Genomic DNA, 21,805 nt, shown 5'->3' on the forward strand with positions numbered 1-21,805 from the left:
AGATATTATCTTGATGTTACTTAGTTAATATGTTTCACATTAATATTTTACTAGTTACACACTTTGTTATATGTAAACTAAATTGCACCAGTTGGTTTATATACATTAATCATTTTCTTCTTACACGATTTTGTAATCGTTGATTGAATTACACCAATTGGTGCATACAGTATACACATTTGATGTTAATAAAATGAAGCTAACTACCATATTGATTAAAAAGTACAAGGCTAAGTAACATTACATGCATTGAATATTATGTATTAAGTAAACTTAATACATACTAACATTACATGAATTGAATATTAAGTATTAAGCCTGATGACATAATAACTGTTGGTATAAGTAAACATATGAGTTGAAATAATACTCGGTCTAAAACATAAAAACATTTGAGTCTGAAACATAAATGTAACAACCCAAACCAGACCACCATCGAACCCGCGAAAAATATCAAAAAAAAAAATTTTGTTTGTTCAGCTAATGGCGCGGCGCGCCAGAAGGCCGCGCGGAGCGCCGATCTGGTCTGTCCATAAATCCTTGAAATGCGAAAAAGATTGGCCACTTCCTGGCATAATTAGACAAAACGCTTTTAAAAAACATATTCAAATATGTAAAACTAACACTATTCAAATATAAAATAAGTTTTACAAAGCGGGGCCCACATCGACCGTTTTACGAGTTTAATACTAAATATGAGTTTTGACCATCAAAAAGTTTAAGTACCAAACTACACTACGAGCATGGTGTTTGGGATTAAACTACCCAAGTCTCGGTCAAAATCCAAAAGCTAATATCCCAAAAGCGTTCTCTAACAACGACGGGATCTTTAATCCAAGATGATGCCCTTACCCTTGTCCACAACCGAACCTATAAAAAGGTAAACAACGAGAGGGTAAGCAAAGCTTAGCGAATGCAATAATTACACATACATATATATAACTCATCTATTTGCAATCACATTCACTAAATACCTCATACGAACTTGTAACTCAATTAGCATGTCATCGTACCCAAAACACTTAACAAGTTGTACATTAACACAAAACCGCATTAGCATATACTCAACACAATGTATATATATATAAACAATATGCTAAATAATCTACAATCTCAATATGGTTAACCATAAACGCTATGGTGCTGCCATCTCGTGGTTCACACCATACGCAATTGAGTCATACTCTTTTATAGTGCTACCGGCTCGGGGTTCACACTCGATGCTACCGGCTCGTGGTTCACATCTCATTTTATAGTGCTACCGGCTCATGGTTCACACTCGATACTACCGGCTCGTGGTTCACATCTAGTTTATAGTGCTACCGGCTCGTGGTTCACACTCGATGCTACCGGCTTGTGGTTCACATCTTATCACACACATGTTATGGCACTACCGGCTCGATGGTTCATACCATAACACCCACAAATAAACGCATCATATACACATACGTATAATTACTCCACTCAACTCAAAATCTCTTGTGAAAGATAATCAAGCTCGGAAATCTTCAATGTAACGTACCAACACAATCACCACGTAGCTAGCGACTAGATGAACAACTTTAGAACTCGCACTAATACCCGATTCAACCTCCTTCTTCCTTTAATGGAGCTCTCTCACTCTAGAACTTCCTCTCTCTCTAGGATTTAATGGAAAGTAATAAGGTAGATGGAAATGGAGTAAATGAGGCTCCAAAACTGATCTAGAGCCTTTAATTCGGGCCCCCTGTATAATTACCAAAAAGCCCTCAAAATATCTAATTTAAAAAGAGAAGGGAATCTATCACAGGCTACTGGCGCGGCGCGCCATGTACTTGCGCGGCGCGCCATGTACTTGCGCGGCGCGCAGATCCCCCAGATCAGAATCTGTCCCCTTTTTAAGATGTACAACAAAAACCCCACTTCAAATATCTTAATCACACTTATGTGCACAACAAATAAATGGGTCCTTCTTCTTTACGAATAAAACCGGAGCGCCCCATGGCGAAGCACTCGGTCGAATAAAACCCTTCTCAAGCAACTCTTGGGTTTGATTTAACAACTCTTGCATTTCCGTCGGCGCTAAACGATAAGGAGTTTTAGCAATGGGGGTAGCCCCCGGAACCAACTCAATGCGAAATTCAACTTGTCTTTCCACCGGAACACCCGGTAACTCGTCCGGAAAAACGTCTTCGAATTCACTAACCACCGGAATTTCACGAATGGGTGGTGGCTCATCACGAGTATCAACAACATGGGCAAGAAAATCCATGCCACCACTATCGAGGAGACGACGTGCCCGTGCAAAAGTGCATATCGGCACAAGTCTTCTACGCTTATCACCGTGAATAATTAACTCTCCCCCACTTGGGGCCTTTACACTAATAAATTTTTCATGGCATGCAATATCGGCTCTATTATGATCGAGCCAATCCATACCAACAACGATATCGAAATCACCCAAAGTCATCCGGATAAGATCAATCTTAAAGTTTTCGGCACCAAAAACGAAATCACAATTTTTACCCACATCAACCACTAGCACCGTCTTGCTGTCCGCTATTTCGACTTCTACCGGACGACTTAACTTAGCTAACGGTCTATTAAGTCTAGGCACAAATTTTGGAGATACAAACGACAAATTTGCACCGCTATCAAATAGGATCCTTGTCGGATTACAGTTAACCATAAAAGTACCTGAAACAACTTCGTTGGATTGCTTGGCCTCATCATTGGTCATCAAGTAATTGCGACCCCTAGCCGTACCCGCAGCTCTCTCCAACTTCTTCACATGATCATTATTCAAATCGGGACATTCCGGCCTCTTGTGTCCCTCTTTACCACAATTAAAACAAGTAAGCTTGGTCGTTGCCTTGGTACAATCACGGGCGATGTGCCCTCTTTGATTACAATTATAACTCGTGGGTCCGAAACCTCCGGAAGCACCCTTCTTCACACTATTAATGCTTTCGGAGCCTTTCTTGTTCTTTTTATTTGAAAAGTTCGAATAGCTCGAACCTTCAAACTTTCTCTTCGAAAAAGTGAAATCGCTTTTCCTTGGAATCTCCGGCTCAAAACCCCTAGCCAATTCGTATAAATCTTCAAATGACTTAGCCATTCCCCGGCTAATCTTACCCTTCAACTCATCACTTAAAGTATGGTAGAAATCTAGCATCAACTTGTAATCATCACCAACGTACTCCGGACAAAAACGAGTCTTTGCCAAGAAGGTAGACTTGAGAGTAACCAAGTCCATTGAACCTTGTCGCAAATGGTGCAACTCGTCCCAGATTTTATCAAGATCAGAAGAAGTTCGGTATTCTTGAAAGAATTCCTTCTTAAACTCCTCTCATGTCAAGCACATGCATTGCTCTTCACCATATAATTTGATTTTATCGTCCCACCACAACTTGCCCTCTTCGCGCAACATGCTAGACCCATACCTCGTCTTCTTCTCGGGAGGACACTCCGCGGTACGGAACGCTCCCTCGATATTGGAAATCCAACAAGTGATTTTCAATGGATCCCTCACCCCATTAAACATCGGAGGTTGAGTATCCTTGAAATTTTTGTAGTGGAAGTCCCGCCTTCCACCCCCACCATTACCTTTACCCTCTTCGCCTCGAGGATAAATGTTTCTAGCCTCTAAAGCCTCCTCTATTGCGGTTTTCATTCGATCATTGATCATTTCGGTCACTTGTCCATCGACCGACTCTTGGAAGACCTTTCGGACATCGTCAAGAAAATCCATCTTTAGCCTTTTAAAGATGGCCTCAACCTTGGCCGTGAGTTCAACGTCCTCACTCGTACTTCCGTCATTGGTGTCATGTCCATTTCTCATCTTCATTCTATAAAACGAAGTAAATTAAGCAACAAAACGAAAGGACTTAACACATATGTATATACATATACACCACACTACCCCATCTTGCTCAACAATCGTCGTACATCGCTTGTTTGACACGATTTGAACCCGTAACAATGGTAGCTAATCATTGTTACGCGAGCACATCGCATTAACTCACTAGTACCACGTCTATCTCGCTTGACGATTTCAAATACCACACAAAACAATAGCGCATGATTAGTTCACATAAACCTAAGCACTAATCAAAACCCGATCCGACCCAAAGTCCTACAAGTCCCGCATAACGCGCATACAAAAAGTCTAAGTCTAGGCGCCTATCTCAAGTCACCTAAATCCCTTAGACCATGCTCTGATACCACTTGTAACAACCCAAACCAGACCACCATCGAACCCGCGGAAAATATCAAAAAAAAAAAATTTTGTTTGTTCAGCTAATGGCGCGGCGCGCCGATCTGGTCTGTCCAAAAAGCCTTGAAATGCGAAAAAGATTGGCCACTTCCCGACATAATTAGACAAAACGCTTTTAACAACATATTCAAATATGTAAAACTAACACTGTTCAAACATAAAATAAGTTTTACAAAGCGGGGCCCACATCGTCCGTTTTACGAGTTTAATACTAAATATGAGTTTCGACCATCAAAAAGTTTAAGTACCAAACTACACTACCAGCATGGTGTTTGGGATTAAACTACCCAAGTCTCGGTCAAACTCCAAAAGCTAATATCCCAAAAACGTTCTCTAACAACGACGGGATCTTTAATCCAAGATGATGCCCTTACCCTTGTCTACAATCGAACCTATAAAAAGGTAAACAACGAGAGTGTAAGCAAATCTTAGTGAATGCAATAATTACACATACATATATATAACTCATCTATTTGCAATCACATTTACTAAATACCTCATACGAACTTGTAACTCAATTAGCATGTCATCGTACCCAAAACACTTAACAAGTTGTACATTAACACAAAACCGCATTAGCATATACTCAACACAATGTATATATATATAAACAATATGCTAAATAATCGACAATCTCAATATGGTTAACCATAAATGCTATGGTGCTACCGGCTCATGGTTCACACCATACGCAATTGAGTCATACTCTTTTATAGTGCTACCGGCTCGTGGTTCACACTCGATGCTACCGGCTCGTGGTTCACATCTCATTTTATAGTGCTACCGGCTAATGGTTCACACTCGATGCTACCGGCTCGTGGTTCGCATCTAGTTTATAGTGCTACCGGCTCATGGTTCACACTCGATGCTACCGGCTCGTGGTTCACATCTTATCGCACACATGTTATGGCACTACCGGCTCGATGGTTCATACCATAACACCCACAAATAAACGCGTCATATACACATACGTATAATTACTCCACTCACCTCAAAATCTCTTGTGAAAGATAATCAAGCTCGAAAATCTTCAATGTAACGTACCAACACAATCACCACGTAGCTAGCGACTAGATGAACAACTTTAGAACTCGCACTAAGACCCGATTCAACCTCCTTCTTCCTTTAATGGAGCTCTCTCACTCTAGAACTTCCTCTCTCTCTAGGATTTAATGGAAAGTGATAAGGTAGATGGAAATGGAGTAAATGAGGCTCCAAAACTGATCTAGAGCTTCTAATTTGGGCCCCCTGTATAATTACCAAAAAGCCCTCAAAATATCTAATTTAAAAATAGAAGGGAATCTGTCACAGGCTACTGGCGTGGCGCGCCATATACTTGTGCGGTGCGCAGATCCCCCAGATCAGAATCTGTCCCCTTTTTAAGATGTACAACAAAAACCCCACTTCAAATATCTTAATTACACTTATGTATACAACAAATAAACGGGTCTTATAATAAAACATTCAATGTAAGTAATAATATGATCTGTAATAACATGCAGTCTAAAACATATAAAAATTAAGGATAAAAAAATAAAAAAGCAATCAATCTTGAGATTGACCAACTTCTTCATGTTGTCCATCCATCGGGTCATAGTCTTCATCATCTTCATCCTCTTCATCAACAAGCTTCATCTTTTGTTTACCAGCTTTTCTTTTGTCACAACTTCTCCTATTATGACCAAGAATACCACATTTTTTGCATGCCCTTCTCTTCTTACCATTTCTCTCAGCAGGTAAGTATCTCTTGTTACTACTCTCACCTTTGTTACTTCTCTCACCTTAGTTATGCACGCCCTTTGGACCATGAACATTAGCTAGAGCGGGCCTAGGGAAACCATACAATTGCTCAATTGCAGCAAATCTAGAAGGCATTGTATCATCATCCGAATTAAAAAATTCACTAATAAACACATCAAACTTGTCTCTTAACAGCTCAAGTTTTTCAATATCGTCCCTCAAGAAAAAGAAAGCTTTTCTAAATTTATTGAGCAGCTCTTTCTTAACCCTATAAGATGCAACAAACGGATTTAACTCAGAAGCTATGGAATTGAATACTTCAGACGCTCCTTTTGACCATCTCTTCAAGTTATATCGATCAGGAATAGCATGAACTTCATTTATATAATAAACAATGAAACCATGATGACACAACCGTCCTTCACGTATAAACAACAAACACGAGCAATCACATTCAAATGTCTTCTCATTAAATTGAACCTAAAAAACAAAAATTATAATGCAAACATTTAAAAATAATTTAAACAGGAAAACATGCATCACAGATAATTATATTAAAACTAACATAAAAAGTTGAAATATTGTATACTTACAAGATAATCCCACTTTAGACGTGGTTCTAGAAAACTTTTCTTGAATCACACCGATTAGGTTATCTCCTTCAACTCTAGAACTTGTTTGATAGCATGAAGAGGAAGATCTGCAGATTTCATCTTGAACAAGTAAAACAACACTAGGGGTATATATATATCCCTAGCATGTTTCTCAATGGGCCGAGTTGTTGCAAGTTTAACCAATTTGTTCTCCATTTCATATTCAAGAAGAGGATTAGTATGTCTTTGCCTTTCTATTGTCGCCTCAAACCTTGAATAAAAATCAACTAAAGTAGAACATTGTTCTTGCATTTACAGAAAAATGCATTCTCACTCTATAAAAGTGAAGAAATTCTCATCAAAGCATTCATAGGGGTATCCATGAAGAAGCATGGTACCCACATTTCTTGAATTTTGTATATGTCATTGAACCATCTAACTTCATGCAATTTATAGTCATCAATCAATGATTTCCAACGAGTCTCAAACTTTTCAGGTGTTTGTTGCTGATTCCAGAAAATTAAATTCATACGATCTCTAAAATTAGGAGTATCATACAATTCGTGCCAACCTAAAAAATATAAAACTAACATAAAAAATTTGAAAAAGGGCAAGTAATAAAAAGTAAGAAAATAAAAAGTTAAAAACATAAAACCTTATCACGCAGCTTGGTACTTATATGCCACATGCACAATCGGTGTTTTGCATGTTTAAATTTCAAATCAATAGCCTCTTTCATTATCGGATCATGATCGGTGACAACTAATGAAGGTTCATTCCCAAAAGTTTTTAAGAAACAGTCTAGAAACCAGTTGAACAATTCAATACTTTCACCAGTAAGTAGACAGCACCAAAACACACCAGTTTCTTATGATTATCAATTTAAGTAAGAGGAACAAACACCATCTTGTACCTCACATAAAATTGAACATAATTAATAATAATATTACACACATTGAATGTTAACAGAATAAATTAATAAAAACAAAAGTAAAGACTTACTTGTTAGTCTTGTAAGTTGCATCAAAAGACACGATATCACCAAACTCTTGATAATTAACTTTAGAGACATAATCAGACCAGAATACTCCAAGTAAAGTACCGTCATTACCACATTTATACTCACAAGTGAAGTTTGGTAAAACTTCTTGCTTTCGAAGAAGATTCTCTATAAAAATGTGTGCATCACTTTCACCACCTACATACTGATTCATGTCACGCCTAAAGTTTTGAAAATCAACAGAAGAAGGACCAACCAGACTAAAACCATCATTTAGATCTGAAATAATGTTATAAGCTGTCGTAGCACCAACGTTAGATTTAGTATTTAAATCAAACAACATTTGCGCGTCATCTAAACCAATCCTTCTGTTTATCTCCATTTGTTGTCTATTACCTACATAAACTAACTTATGATTGTGACCTTCATAGAACTTCCAAATTGTAGTGACCCGAACTTTTTCATGTTTATATATATTAAATGACATTTATATTTACATGATTAAGTGTTTCCAACATGTTAAGCAATCAAACTTGTTAAGACTTGATTAATTGAAATAGGTTTCATATAGACAATTGACCACCCAAGTTGACCGGCGATTCACGAACGTTAAAACTTGTAAAAACTATATGATGACATATATATGGATATATATATATATATATATATATATATATATATATATATATATATATATATATATATATATATATATATATATATATATATATATATATATATATATAGTTAACATGATATTATAATAAGTATGTATCTCATTAAGTATTTTAACAATGAGATATATACACAAAAATGAGACTATTGAGGTAAGAAACTCGAAAACGATATATATAACGATTATCGTTATAACAACGTCTTACTAATTACATATGTATCATTTTAAGATATTTATACACTATATATAAACATGATAAATGATAAGTAAACATATCATTAAGTATATTAACAATGAAATACATATGTAAAAACAAGACTACTAACTTAAGGATTTCGAAACGAGACATATATGTAACGATTATCGTTGTAACGACATTTAAATGTATATATATCATATTAAGATATATTAATACATCATAATATCATGATAATGTAATAATTTAACATATCATTAGATATAATAAACAATGGGTTAACAACATTTAACAAGATCGTTAACTTAAAGGTTTCAAAACAACATTTACATGTAACGACTAACGATGACTTAACGACTCAGTTAAAATGTATTTACATGTAGTGTTTTAATATGTATTCTTACACTTTTGAAAGACTTCAAGACACTTATCAAAGTACTTCTACTTAACAAAAATGCTTACAAGTACATCCTCATTCATTTTCATCAACAATTCTACTCGTATGCACTCGTATTTTCACTCGTACAATACACAGCTTCTAAATGTATTTACTATTGGTATATACACTCCAATGATGAGCTCTTAGCAGCCCGTGTGAGTCACCTAACCATGTGGGAACCATCATTTAACATCTAGTATGAAATATCTCACAAAATAACAAACAAATGGAGCCTATATGACTCATGCATATTCACGTGAATGAGGAGTCCATAAACACTTTCATTTTGCAACTTACATGCGTCAAACTACTCTCTCTCAAGTGTTCTTCCATTATTCTAAGTGTTCTTCATCATCTTCATCAAAATCTAACTCAATCTAGTTCATAAATCCATACATAAACCAAGTTATAAAACAACTACTCAAAAATACACCAACAACACTTCCAAGTTTGCTAGCTTACTTCCAATCTTGCAAATCCACTTTGAGTGATCATCCAACCTTAAGAAATCTTTCTTATTTACAGTAAGATATCTTTCTATAACTTTAACAATCTTATTTCGAGTGAAAATCTTACTTGAATTTGTTTTCGTGTCATGATTCTACTTCAAGAACTTTCAAATCATCCAAGGATCCTTTGAAGCTAGATCTATTTTTCTCATTTCCAGTAGATTTATCCACAAAACCTGAGGTAGTAATGATGTTCATAACATCATTCGATTCATATATATGAAACTATCTTATTCGAAGGTTTAAACTTGTAATCACTAGAACATAGTTTAGTTAATTCTAAACTTGTTCTCAAACAAAAGATAATCCTTCTAACTTGACTTTTAAAATCAACTAGACACATGTTCTATATCTATATGATATGCTAACTTAATAATTTAAAATCTGAAAACACGAAAAACACTGTAAAACCGGATATACGCCGTCGTAGTAACACCGCGGGCTGTTTTGGGTTAGTTAATTAAAAACTATGATAAACTTTGTTTTAAAAGTTGTTCTTCTGGAAAAATTATTTTTCTTATGAACATGAAACTATATCCAAAAATCATGGTTAAACTCAAAGTGAAAGTATGTTTTTCAAAATGGTCATCAAGACGTCGTTCTTTCAACTGAAATGACTACCTTTACAAAAATGACTTGTAATGTGTATTTCCGACTAAAAACTTATACTTTATCTGTTTATATTCATAAACTTAAGTTCAATATGAAACCATAGCAACTTAAATCACTCAAAACGGATTTAAAACGAAGAAGTTATGGGTAAAACAAGATTGGATATTTTTACTTGTTGTAGCTACGTGAAAAATAGTAACAAATCTATATTAATCATATCCTAGCTAACTTATATTGTATAATACATATATTCTAATATATTATGTAATCTTGGAATACCATAGACACGTATGCAAATGTTTTTACATATCATATCGACCCATCTATATATATATTATTTGGAACAACCATAGACACTCTATATGCAGTAATGTTAGAGTTAACTATACAGGGTTGAGGTTGATTCCAAAAATATATATACTTTGAGTTGTGATCTAGCCTGAGACGTGTATACACTGGGTCGTGGATTGATTCAAGATAATATATATATATATATATATATATATATATATATATATATATATATATATATATATATATATATATATATATATATATATATATATATATATATATATATATATATATATATATCGATTTATTTCTGTACATCTAACTGTGGACAACTAGTTGTAGGTTACTAACGAGGACAGCTGACTTAATAAACTTAAAACATCAAAATGTATTAAAAATGTTGTAATTATATTTTGAACATACTTTGATATATATGTACATATTTGTTATAGGTTCGTGAATCGACCAGTGGCCAAGTCTTACTTCTCGACGAAGTAAAAATATGTGAAAGTGAGTTATAGTCCCACTTTTAAAATCTAATATTTTGGGATGAGAATACATGCAGTTTTATAAATGTTTTACGAAATAGACACAAGTAATTGAAACTACATTATATGGGTGAATGATCAAAGCCGAATATGCCCCTTTTGCTTGGTAACCTAAGAATTAGTAAACCGATCTACTAATTAACGCGAATCCTAAAGATAGATCTGTTGGGCCTAACGAACCCCATCCAAAGTACCGGATGCTTTAGTACTTCAAATTCATTTTTATCATGTCCGAAGGATATCCCGGAATGATAGGGGATATTCTTATATGCATCTTGTTAATGTCGGTTACCAGGTGTTCACCATATGAATGATTTTTATCTCTATGTATGGGATGTATATTGAAATATGAAATCTTGTGGTCTATTATTACGATTTGATAAATATATAGGTTAAACCTATAACTCACCAACATTTTTGTTGACGTTTAAAGCATGTTTATTTTCAGGTGATTATTAAGAGCTTCCGCTGTTGCATGCTAAATTATGAACAAGATTTGGTGTCAGCATGCTTGTATTATATTGATTAAAACTGCATTCGAGATTTACTTTATTGTAACATATTAATATTGTAAACCAATATGTATTGGTAGTAGGTAAGTGTGATATTTTTTAGATTATCATTTCTGGATAATCTAGGTGGTGACTTTTTAACCTTGTCAATAAAATAAAGGTTATGGTTTGTTTTAAAAACTAATGCAGTCTTTGAAAAACGTCTCATGTAGAGGTCAAAACCTCGCAACGAAATCAATTAATATGGAACGTTTATAATCAATATGAACGGGATATTTCAGTTGGTATCCGAGCGTTGGTCTTAGAGAACCAGAATTTTTGCATTAGTGTGTCTTACCGAGTTTGTTAGGATGCATTAGTGAGTCTGGACTTCGATCATGTTTTTCTTCAAAAACGATTGCTTAACATTTTTGTTGGAAACTATATATTATTAACATGTAAATATTATGTGATATATTAATCTCTTAACGTGTTTGATATTGTGTGACAGATGTCTACCTCAAGTACAAATCCCATCGACTCACCTAATAATAATGAAGAGTCGAATATACTTTGGGAAGATTCACAAATTCCCGAAGAGGAACCGGAAGAGGAGGAACCGGAAGAGGAGGAACCGGAAAGAAGAGGAACCAGAAGAGGAGGAACCGGAAGAGGAGGAACCGGAAGATGAAGAGGTTTCTGTCACGACCCGAAAAATTTCGACTATTTTTAAACCAAACTCTCAATACGAATTCATATTTTCTACACGATAAGCAAAGTCTGTTATGTTGAATCTCAAAAATTTTGAATTGTTTCCTATGTTCAATTGACCTTCGACTAATTCCGACGATTCACGAACGACTATTTGTAATTAGATATAAATAAGCATATTAAAAAAAATATAAATATATATATATATATAATATATATATATATATATATATATATATATATATATATATATATAATATTGTGATATAAGATTTAATTAATATAATTTAATATGTAAACGATTTATGATATAATAAAATGAGTTATATAAATTTTAGCTTTATTAAAATTATATTTAGAATCTATTTGATTAATTTTAAAAATATTTAACTTTGAGTTGGGATCAAGCTCGAATGACAACTTAATTTTTATGATCAATACTAAACAAGTTTAAACTCGAATTGGTGAGAAGTTGAAATTAAACGTTGGTACATAATTAAGTATTATCAATTCTAAGTTTGCTAAAAATATATTTAAATACCTCGAGCTAAGCTTTAATACTCCGTATATATTACTTGGAACTTAAAATGAATTTTAGACGAACCTTTTTGATCAGGTTTCAAATAGGTACTGAGTGAAATAATTAAATATATTTAATCTAAAAATTTGGGATTTTTAGGAACACTTTTTATTCCGTAACTGTTTAGCAATTGACGCGATATAGCCATCCGAGGAAAAGCGTCGGCAGATAAATTTAAAATTGGTGGCTGCTGAACTGTGTCTCTAAACTTTTCATTTCATATGATTTATTAATATTATTATATTATGTTTATTATCCATAAATTCAGGAGTTTAACATTTAATTTACTGTATATGTATTTGTTTGCTTCACAAACTCACAGACCTTAACTACCATCTCTCTTTATATCTATCTATATATATACATACATATCCTCGTGTATAATCACCATCATTTTTTTTCCTTATATCTTTATGAATACTCCTTTCATTCTTTTGTTTGTGAAAATAAGAACACACACATATCACACATACCAGTTTCAGAATAAATAAAAACATCATGCATGTGTACTGTAAAAAGTCATTTAGTGTTGTTCAAGACCACATCCTCAAGAAACCCATCAAACGGGTTCATGTTATCCGTTACACAAATAACCTTACGATGGAGGTACATATATTACATACTTTGATTACACATATACGTTATCTCTAGTTCACGTCACTCAAGCCAACTCAGGCAACCGTCAATCTTCATTAAACCCAACACCACCACCATCTTCGTTCAACCTTCACCTTCCTTCAATCACCACCTACGGCTACCATCACCGTCGGTCATCCTAAACAACCGCAACCATCCTCACCACTTTCCTCTCTCTCTTCTCTCTTTCTTTGAGAAACCCATCAAGCAAAAACACCATGAAATTTCACTTTCTTTCCATTATCACCATGAGACCACCCCACAACCACCCTTAAAGCAAACCTGGTCGATATTCCTGTTTAATGTTGTAGCCCACGACTTCAGTTGCTATTTTCATTTTGACACCAAACAACTCCCTAACCGCCACCTTCTATGTTTTTGTTTCGAAATGAAAGATGCTGCTGCTATGTCAGTTTAATCTTAATGGTTGCTTTCTTGCTACTATAGTTCGACAGCCTCCACAAAATATCCTTTATGTAGACACCGTTTCTTTAAATGATGATAAGGCAGCTGAAATTTGATTGTTTCGGTACATTTTAATAATAGACCATAAACTCTTTTTGACATATACTAGTGGACTAGTTTGGTGGTATCCCTCAAGTTGAGATATAAAGAAGGCAGATATTTTTTTTTTAAGTTGTGATGATTGTGGTGTGGGACAAGAAAACTGTAAATGATTTTTCTTTTTACAATATCATACAACCATAATTTCAATCCAACAAAACTCGTATTCAAGAAAAATCGGTCATTTAATTGGGCCGAGATATATGTATGGTTTTGGGCCGAGAGCTTACAAATTAAGTTGGTCCGCTATTTGTTAGATGGGCCAAAAACTTTGTGAGGCCACGTTAAATTAAACTGTGATCCAACTTCAATTTTTTTTTGTTGATCGGGATGTATGACGAAGATAACGAAAGATGTTTAAGGATTAATAGAGAAGATGCGTATGATGATACAGGATAACGTATGTAGGGATGGTTTGATCCAAGAATTTTAAATGTTACGGTGGCTAGATAAAATGATGAGATTAAGTTTAGAAAACAAATGATAATATTATGATGATATGGATTCATGATATAGAAAGATAATGATATTGATGATGATACGGTGTGGTGATAATGATAAGCGTATAGATGATAATCATGATGATGTTATGATTAAATTATGAAGATTTAGATTATGATAGGATTAACTTGATGATGAGTACGATTAGGATAAAGATAATGATGGTAATGAGGGTTACACGCTAGTGATTGTATGATTAGGATATGAATAAGTTATGATGATAAATAATGATAATGAAGATCATATATGATGGCGTTAAGATGATAAATGGGGTTTAATGGTTTAGATGATGATGAGAGTTGTAGAAGAAAAACGGAAACGGATAAATGGTTTGGAATGTTATCGGATTAGCGGGACGTCGCGGGTTCAAACCCGGACTTGGGCATTTTTAAGAATGAGTTCCTTGAGGTAGTTTACTTATTACCCATTATTATTTTTATTATTATATATTATCATTATTACTAAAATTAATATTATTATTAAAAATATCATTATTATTATTTTTATCATTATAAGTATTAACATTATTACTAATATTTTTATCATTTTGAATATTATTACTATCATTATTATTACTTTTATCAATACAACTATATTATTATTATTATTATTATCAATATTAATATTAATATTATTATTATTACAATAAAAGTTAGTTACATAATACATACTTAATAAAATTATATTTTATAAACTAATTATTTAATATATATAAAATAAATATATCTGCACATGAATTACTAAAATAACAGTTATATTAATAATAATACATAAATTATTTGACTTTAATTATATGTGTTAATATATACATAAATGATATAGGTTCGTGAATCTGAGATCAACCCTATACTTGTTCAATGTCGTCATATGTATTTTTACTACAAAATACATTATGGTGAGTTTCATTTGCTCCCTTTTTAATTGCTTTTGCAATATATATTTTTGGGCTGAGAATACATGCGCTGCTTTTATAAAAGTTTACGAGATAGACACAAGTACTTAAAATATATTCTACGTTGAGTTGTACCACCCTGCATATTTTCCCTAATAGCTTGGTAACTACTATTTACATGTGGTATTGTAAACGCGAATCCTGTTGATAGATCTATCGGGCCTGACAACCCCAACCGGACTGGACGACCAGTATTCAACGGTTGCACAGTACTTCGTTTTGTTACTACACTTGGTACAGTGTAGGGAGATTTCATAATAAAGGGAATATGTGACGTTGATTAAATGTTAAGTATGGTTACCAAGTGCTCAGCCACTTAGAATGCTTTACATACACTTGCGAGTGTATTATGTTTATGAAAATGAAATCTTGTGGTCTATTAACATATTGACATGATTGTTATGATAAACCTATGAACTCACCAACCTTTTGGTTGACACTTTAAAGCATGTTTATTCTCAGGTATGAATTAAGTCTTCCGCTGTGCATTTGCTCAATTTAAGGACATTACTTGGAATTGATCATCGCAATGGAACTAAATGTTGATGACTTCGTCCAGGTGGATAAGGACGGGTCTTTACAAGTGGTATCAGAGCGGTGGTCGTAGCGAACCAGGTCTTGCATTAGTGTGTCTAACTAGTAGTTGTTAGGATACATTAATGAGTCTGGACTTCGACCTAGTAGTTGTTAGGTTATATTTATGAGTCTAGACTTGAACCTGGTCTGCATGTTAAAAGTGTTTGCTTACCACCATTTGTCAAAAAATATCTACTTATTATATTCAGTCTCGACACGTCTTATTGCAATTATCGCATAGACAGTGTACAGAAGAATTCATATCCCATCACATTAGACCTTGTCTGACACGTTTCCTTAATTTCTTCCGTAATCTACGGGATCTTCTGTATTACATACAGGTATTCTATGTAGATAGAATATCATCCGACATCCGAAATTCATTTCATATCGAAAACCCTTTATCTAATCGTACGAAATGGAACTCACCACTAGTTCAAGTCCCTCGGATTCCGATATGAAGTTTCACCTAAGCTCCGAAAGCAGTGTCACTATAATGGATCAACCAATCAGCCATCCCCACTTCATCTGATGGGTTCGTTGTCGACTTAATCAATGGAGACGCGCAGAAGGCGATCCCTTCCACTAACCGAATTCACCTTTTGATGAAAAACCTGAAGCACTTACCGGCGAACCTGTTCGTAACACCATTTTCAGCTTCAGTTCCAAAGTAGTTCGACACAATTATATTCTATCCACAATTCTGAACCCTATTCACCCACTCGTTTCAACCGACAATCATCCCGGAATAATGGAAGAAGTCAACGAATTTCACGCTTGAGCAATCAATTGGGAGAATATGGTGCAAAATTTACCAGCTTAAGCAACATCACCGGCACCAACAGTACCATCAATAACAACACCAGTACCATCAACAATCCATGCCTCAACATCTCATTCTGTATCTCGAGCATAATCTTCATTTTACACGCTGTTCTACATCGATTAATTTTCGTTCTACAAATTGTTATATATCATTTATCTTCACGGAACATGGCGATTATGTAATCTCTAAAGTCTTAGAGATTAGCTATTCTAGCTCAAACCGAAAAGCAAATGAGATTAATATCATATTAATTCATTAAATCCATGATTAAATCTGAAGAAAATATATATGTAAGTATATTTTCATAAATATTGTGATTAAAAATTCTTTCGTACCAGCTGTTAATGTTGAAAATATTTTAACGGGTAGGTAATACCCAAGGAATATCCAGATTTCACATTAATAAGTATATTGTACATTCTTTCAAATCTAATTCAATAGTCATTTACGATCCTATTTACAACCACCGATATACGTATCCGTTCACCACAGAATAACCATTTTCATTCAATTTCATATTTGGATTTTGATCTATCAGAATCCAACAAGTGGCATAATGAAGAAAACATTGGACAAAATAAAACTTGTTAGAAACAAACAATTTAACTATGAGAAGAATTTTGTTAAGAATCCACGCTAACGGTTCCTAGCTAACTGTTCCTAGCTAACTGGTTACATTTTATTTATCGCAATTTAATTATCGCAATTTACATTCTCTCAATTTTATTTATCGTCATTTAATTTCTGTTATTTATTTTACGCACTTTAAATATCGGGACACGTATACAAGGTTTTGACATATCATATAGACGCATCTATATATATTATTTGGAATAACCATAGACACTCTATATGCAATAATGCGGGAGTTAGCTATAGAGGGTTGAGGTTGATTCTACAATAATATATATATAGTTTGAGTTGTGATCGATTCTGAGACGTACACGGGTCATGAAACGTATTAATTAATTCGAATATTATATATTAAACTATTTATGAATTATTGGACTGTTAACTATGGACAATAGATTGTGGACTAATAATATTGGACAATTAAAAATGAATTAAAATATTGATTATAACATATGAAACTAAACATCTCTTCAAGTTTGCCACTTGATTTCATCTTAAACCTCATTTGAATCTTGACGATTCCAATCCATGTTCAAATCTTTCATGATTCTTGAAAACACCTCGATTGAGAGGATGAATCAGCCGCACTTCATCTACGGAAGAAAAGATTTATGCATATAGTTATGCACCTGAAAAACTCTCGGAACTTGAGTAAACGTTTAACACGTATCTGTGTTAATTCCTTTAGTGTTATTATTACCCAAAATAACTTTGCAGTTCTTTTTCAAAGTAGCAAATTTTGTCACAGCTCCAGCAAGTCAACTCCGACTTCCGAAACAACCTTATTATAACCTTGATATATATGCGTGCTCATTTATTGTTACCAGAGAACCTTTTATATTCCACCATACTATCATCAGCATTTAATCATCTAAAAACACACTTCTCCTGAAACCACCTCGGTTTGATAACCGATGACCCAGATCTGTTAACTTTGAAAATGCTGACGAAGCAGCATGTTGTAGATGGTCTTAATGACCAAAAGTTGATGATAAAGAAGGAAGTGTTAGGAACGCTCGATAGAAAATTTGGTATTAAAAATCGGATTGAGCACACCATGAAGGAGACCAAGGATAAATACAAGGACTAAACCCTATATTCAAAGAACCCAGATAAATCTGGATCCGATGAAATCTTTAGAGAATATCTTGCTCCGTACCCACGTTAAAATCTTGCGGAAAATTTTTCCTTATCAACTTTCGAACTTAGAAATTCCAAAATATCATCATAAATATCTTCGCTATTTCTGAGGATAATTTCATAAATATTCTTGTCCAAAATTATCCACCTCTTTGTGTTTTCTGTATTCCATTATATTGGAAACTTCTGTAAAATCTAAGTATGAATTATGAATGAATTGTGGAGAAGTGTTGAGAACTGATGCATGGGTTAGTATAATATAATGACGCTTGGCCAACGTGATTATATTACAGTAAGTCATGTTGAGTTTCTAATGGAACGTGATGATGATTCACAGATCATACCCTCATCATGTGCCATGTCACACGACTCTTTCATTCTACTTAATCTCTAAGCATATCACGGAAATATTTCCTTGATATCTCTGTTCTTCCGTAATTCCAACAGTTGCTAATAATTCGTGCTAATATATTTTCTTTCTGATTAAAAGATTTCTTTAAATTCCATGAATTCCGAAAATCAACCATGACTATGTCAAAAGTTAATACGAACCTTAATTTTATCATTTCACTCTTTTGCGATAGCTTCACTCATACTCTTTGAGTAATCGAATTATTTTATCAATATTACCCAATGTTGACAAAACTTTATTTATCAACTCATATTCATCATGAAAACATTTTTATTGTTAGCCATGACGACCTCGATCAAATTTCGGGACGAAATTTCTTTAACGGGTAGGTACTGTCACGACCCGGAAAATTTCAACTATTTTTAAACCAAACTCTCAATACGAATTCATATTTTCTACACGATAAGCAAAGTCTGTTATGTTGAATCTCAAAAATTTTAAACTGTTTCCTATGTTCAATTGACCTTCGACTAATTCCGACGATTCACGAACGACTATTTGTAATTAGATATAAATAAGCATATTAAAAAAATATAAATATATATATATATATATATATATATATATATATATATATATATATATATATATATATATATATATATATATATATATATATAATATTGTGATATAAGATTTAATTAATATAATTTAATATGTAAACGATTTATGATATAATAAAACGAGTTATATAAATTTTAGCTTTATTAAAAATATATTTAGAATCTATTTGATTATTTTTAAAAATATTTAACTTTGAGTTGGGATCAAGCTCGAATGACAACTTAATTTTTATGATCAATACTAAACAGGTTTAAACTCGAATTTGTGAGAAGCTAAAATTAAACGTTGGTACATAATTAAGTATTATCAATTCTAAGTTTGCTAAAAATATATTTAAATACCTCGAGCTAAGCTTTAATACTCCGTATATATTACTTGGAACTTAAAACGAATTTTAGATGAACCTTTTTGATTAGGTTTCAAACAGGTAATGAGTGAAATAATTAAATATATTTAATCTAAAAATTTGGAATTTTTAGGAACACTTTTTATTCCGTAACTGTTTAGCAATTGACACGATATAGCCATCCGGGGAAAAGCGTCGGCAGATAAATTTAAAATTGATGGCTGCTGAACTGTGTCTCTAAACTTTTCATTTCATATGATTTATTAATATTATTATATTATGTTTATTATCCGTAAATTCAGGAGTTTAACATTTAATTTACTATATATGTATTTGTTTGCTTCACAAACTCACAGACCTTAACTACCATCTCTCTTTATATCTATCTATATATATACATACATATCCTCGTGTATAATCACCATCATTTTTTTTCCTTATATCTTTATGAATACTCCTTTCATTCTTTTGTTTGTGAAAATAAGAACACACACATATCACACATACCAGTTTCAGAATATATAAAAACATCATGCATGTGTACTGTAAAAAGTCATTTAGTGTTGTTCAAGACCACATCCTCAAGAAACCCATCAAACGGGTTCATGTTATCCATTACACAAATAACCTTACGATGGAGGTACATATATTACATACTTTGATTACACATATACGTTATCTCTAGTTCACGTCACTCAAGCCAACTCAGGCAACCGTCAACCTTCATTAAACCCAACACCACCACCATCTCCGTTCAACCTTCACCTTCCTTCAATCACCACCTACGGCTACCATCACCGTCGGTCATCCTAAACAACCGCAACCATCCTCACCACTTTCCTCTCTCTCTTCTCTCTTTCTTCGAGAAACCCATCAAGCAAAAACACCATGAAATTTCACTTTCTTTCCATCATCACCGTGAGACCACCCCACAACCACCCTTAAAGCAAACCTGCTTGATATTCCTGTTTAATGTTGTAGCCCACGACTTCAGTTGCTGTTTTCATTTTGACACCAAACAACTCCCTAACCACCACCTTCTATGTTTTTGTTTCGAAATGAAAGATACTGCTGCTATGTCTGTTTAATCTTAATGGTTGCTTTCTTGCTACTATGGTTCGACAGCCTCCATAAAATATCCTTTATGTAGACACCGTTTCTTTAAATGACGATAAGGCAGCTGAAATTTGATTGTTTCGGTACATTTTAATAATAGACCATAAACTCTTTTTGACATATACTAGTGGACTAGTTTGGCGGTATCCCTCAAGTTGAGATATAAAGAAGGCCGATATTTTTTTTTAAAGTTGTGATGATTGTGGTGCGGGACAAGAAAACTGTAAATGATTTTTCTTTTTACAATATCATACAACCATAATTTCAATCCAACAAAACTAGTATTCAAGAAAAATCGGTCATTTAATTGGGCCGAGATATATGTATGGTTTTGGGCCGAGAGCTTACAAATTAAGTTGGTCCGCTATTTGTTAGATGGGCTGAAAACTTTGTGAGGCCACGTTAAATTAAACTGTGATCCAGCTTCAATTTTTTTTTTTTGATCGGGATGTATGATGAAGATAACGAAAGATGTTTAAGGATTAATAGAGAAGATGCGTATGATGATACAGGATAACGTATGTAGGGATGGTTTGATCCAAGAATTTTAAATGTTACGGTGGCTAGATAAAATGATGAGATTAAGTTTAGAAAACAAATGATAATATTATGATGATATGGATTCATGATATAGAAAGATAATGATATTGATGATGATACGGTGTGGTGATAATGATAAGCGTATAGATGATAATCATGATGATGTTATGATTAAATTATGAAGATTTAGATTATGATAGGATTAACTTGATGATGAGTACGATTAGGATAAAGATAATGATGGTAATGAGGGTTACACGTGAAATGTCCCGTTCTTATTAATTAAAAACGTTCCATATTAATTGATTTCGTTGCGAGGTTTTGACCTCTATATGAGACGTTTTTCAAAGACTGC

At 33.6% G+C, this 21,805-nt stretch overlaps 1 protein-coding gene across 1 annotated transcript; it reads right to left on the reverse strand.

Annotated features, from left to right (window-relative positions):
• Nucleotides 1-5,800: 5,800 nt before the first annotated feature.
• On the reverse strand, nt 5,801-7,970 carry LOC139900821 (protein FAR1-RELATED SEQUENCE 5-like). The gene is made up of 5 exons (XM_071883576.1): nt 7,591-7,970; nt 7,252-7,415; nt 6,987-7,159; nt 6,048-6,475; nt 5,801-5,927 (listed from the first exon to the last, which is right to left on the reverse strand). The coding sequence occupies exons 1-5, from the start codon at nt 7,968-7,970 to the stop codon at nt 5,801-5,803; spliced, it is 1,272 nt and encodes a 423-aa protein (XP_071739677.1).
• Nucleotides 7,971-21,805: the final 13,835 nt, after the last annotated feature.

This window comes from Rutidosis leptorrhynchoides, chromosome 3 (assembly GCF_046630445.1).
Source record: "Rutidosis leptorrhynchoides isolate AG116_Rl617_1_P2 chromosome 3, CSIRO_AGI_Rlap_v1, whole genome shotgun sequence".
Lineage (NCBI taxonomy): Eukaryota > Viridiplantae > Streptophyta > Magnoliopsida > Asterales > Asteraceae > Rutidosis > Rutidosis leptorrhynchoides.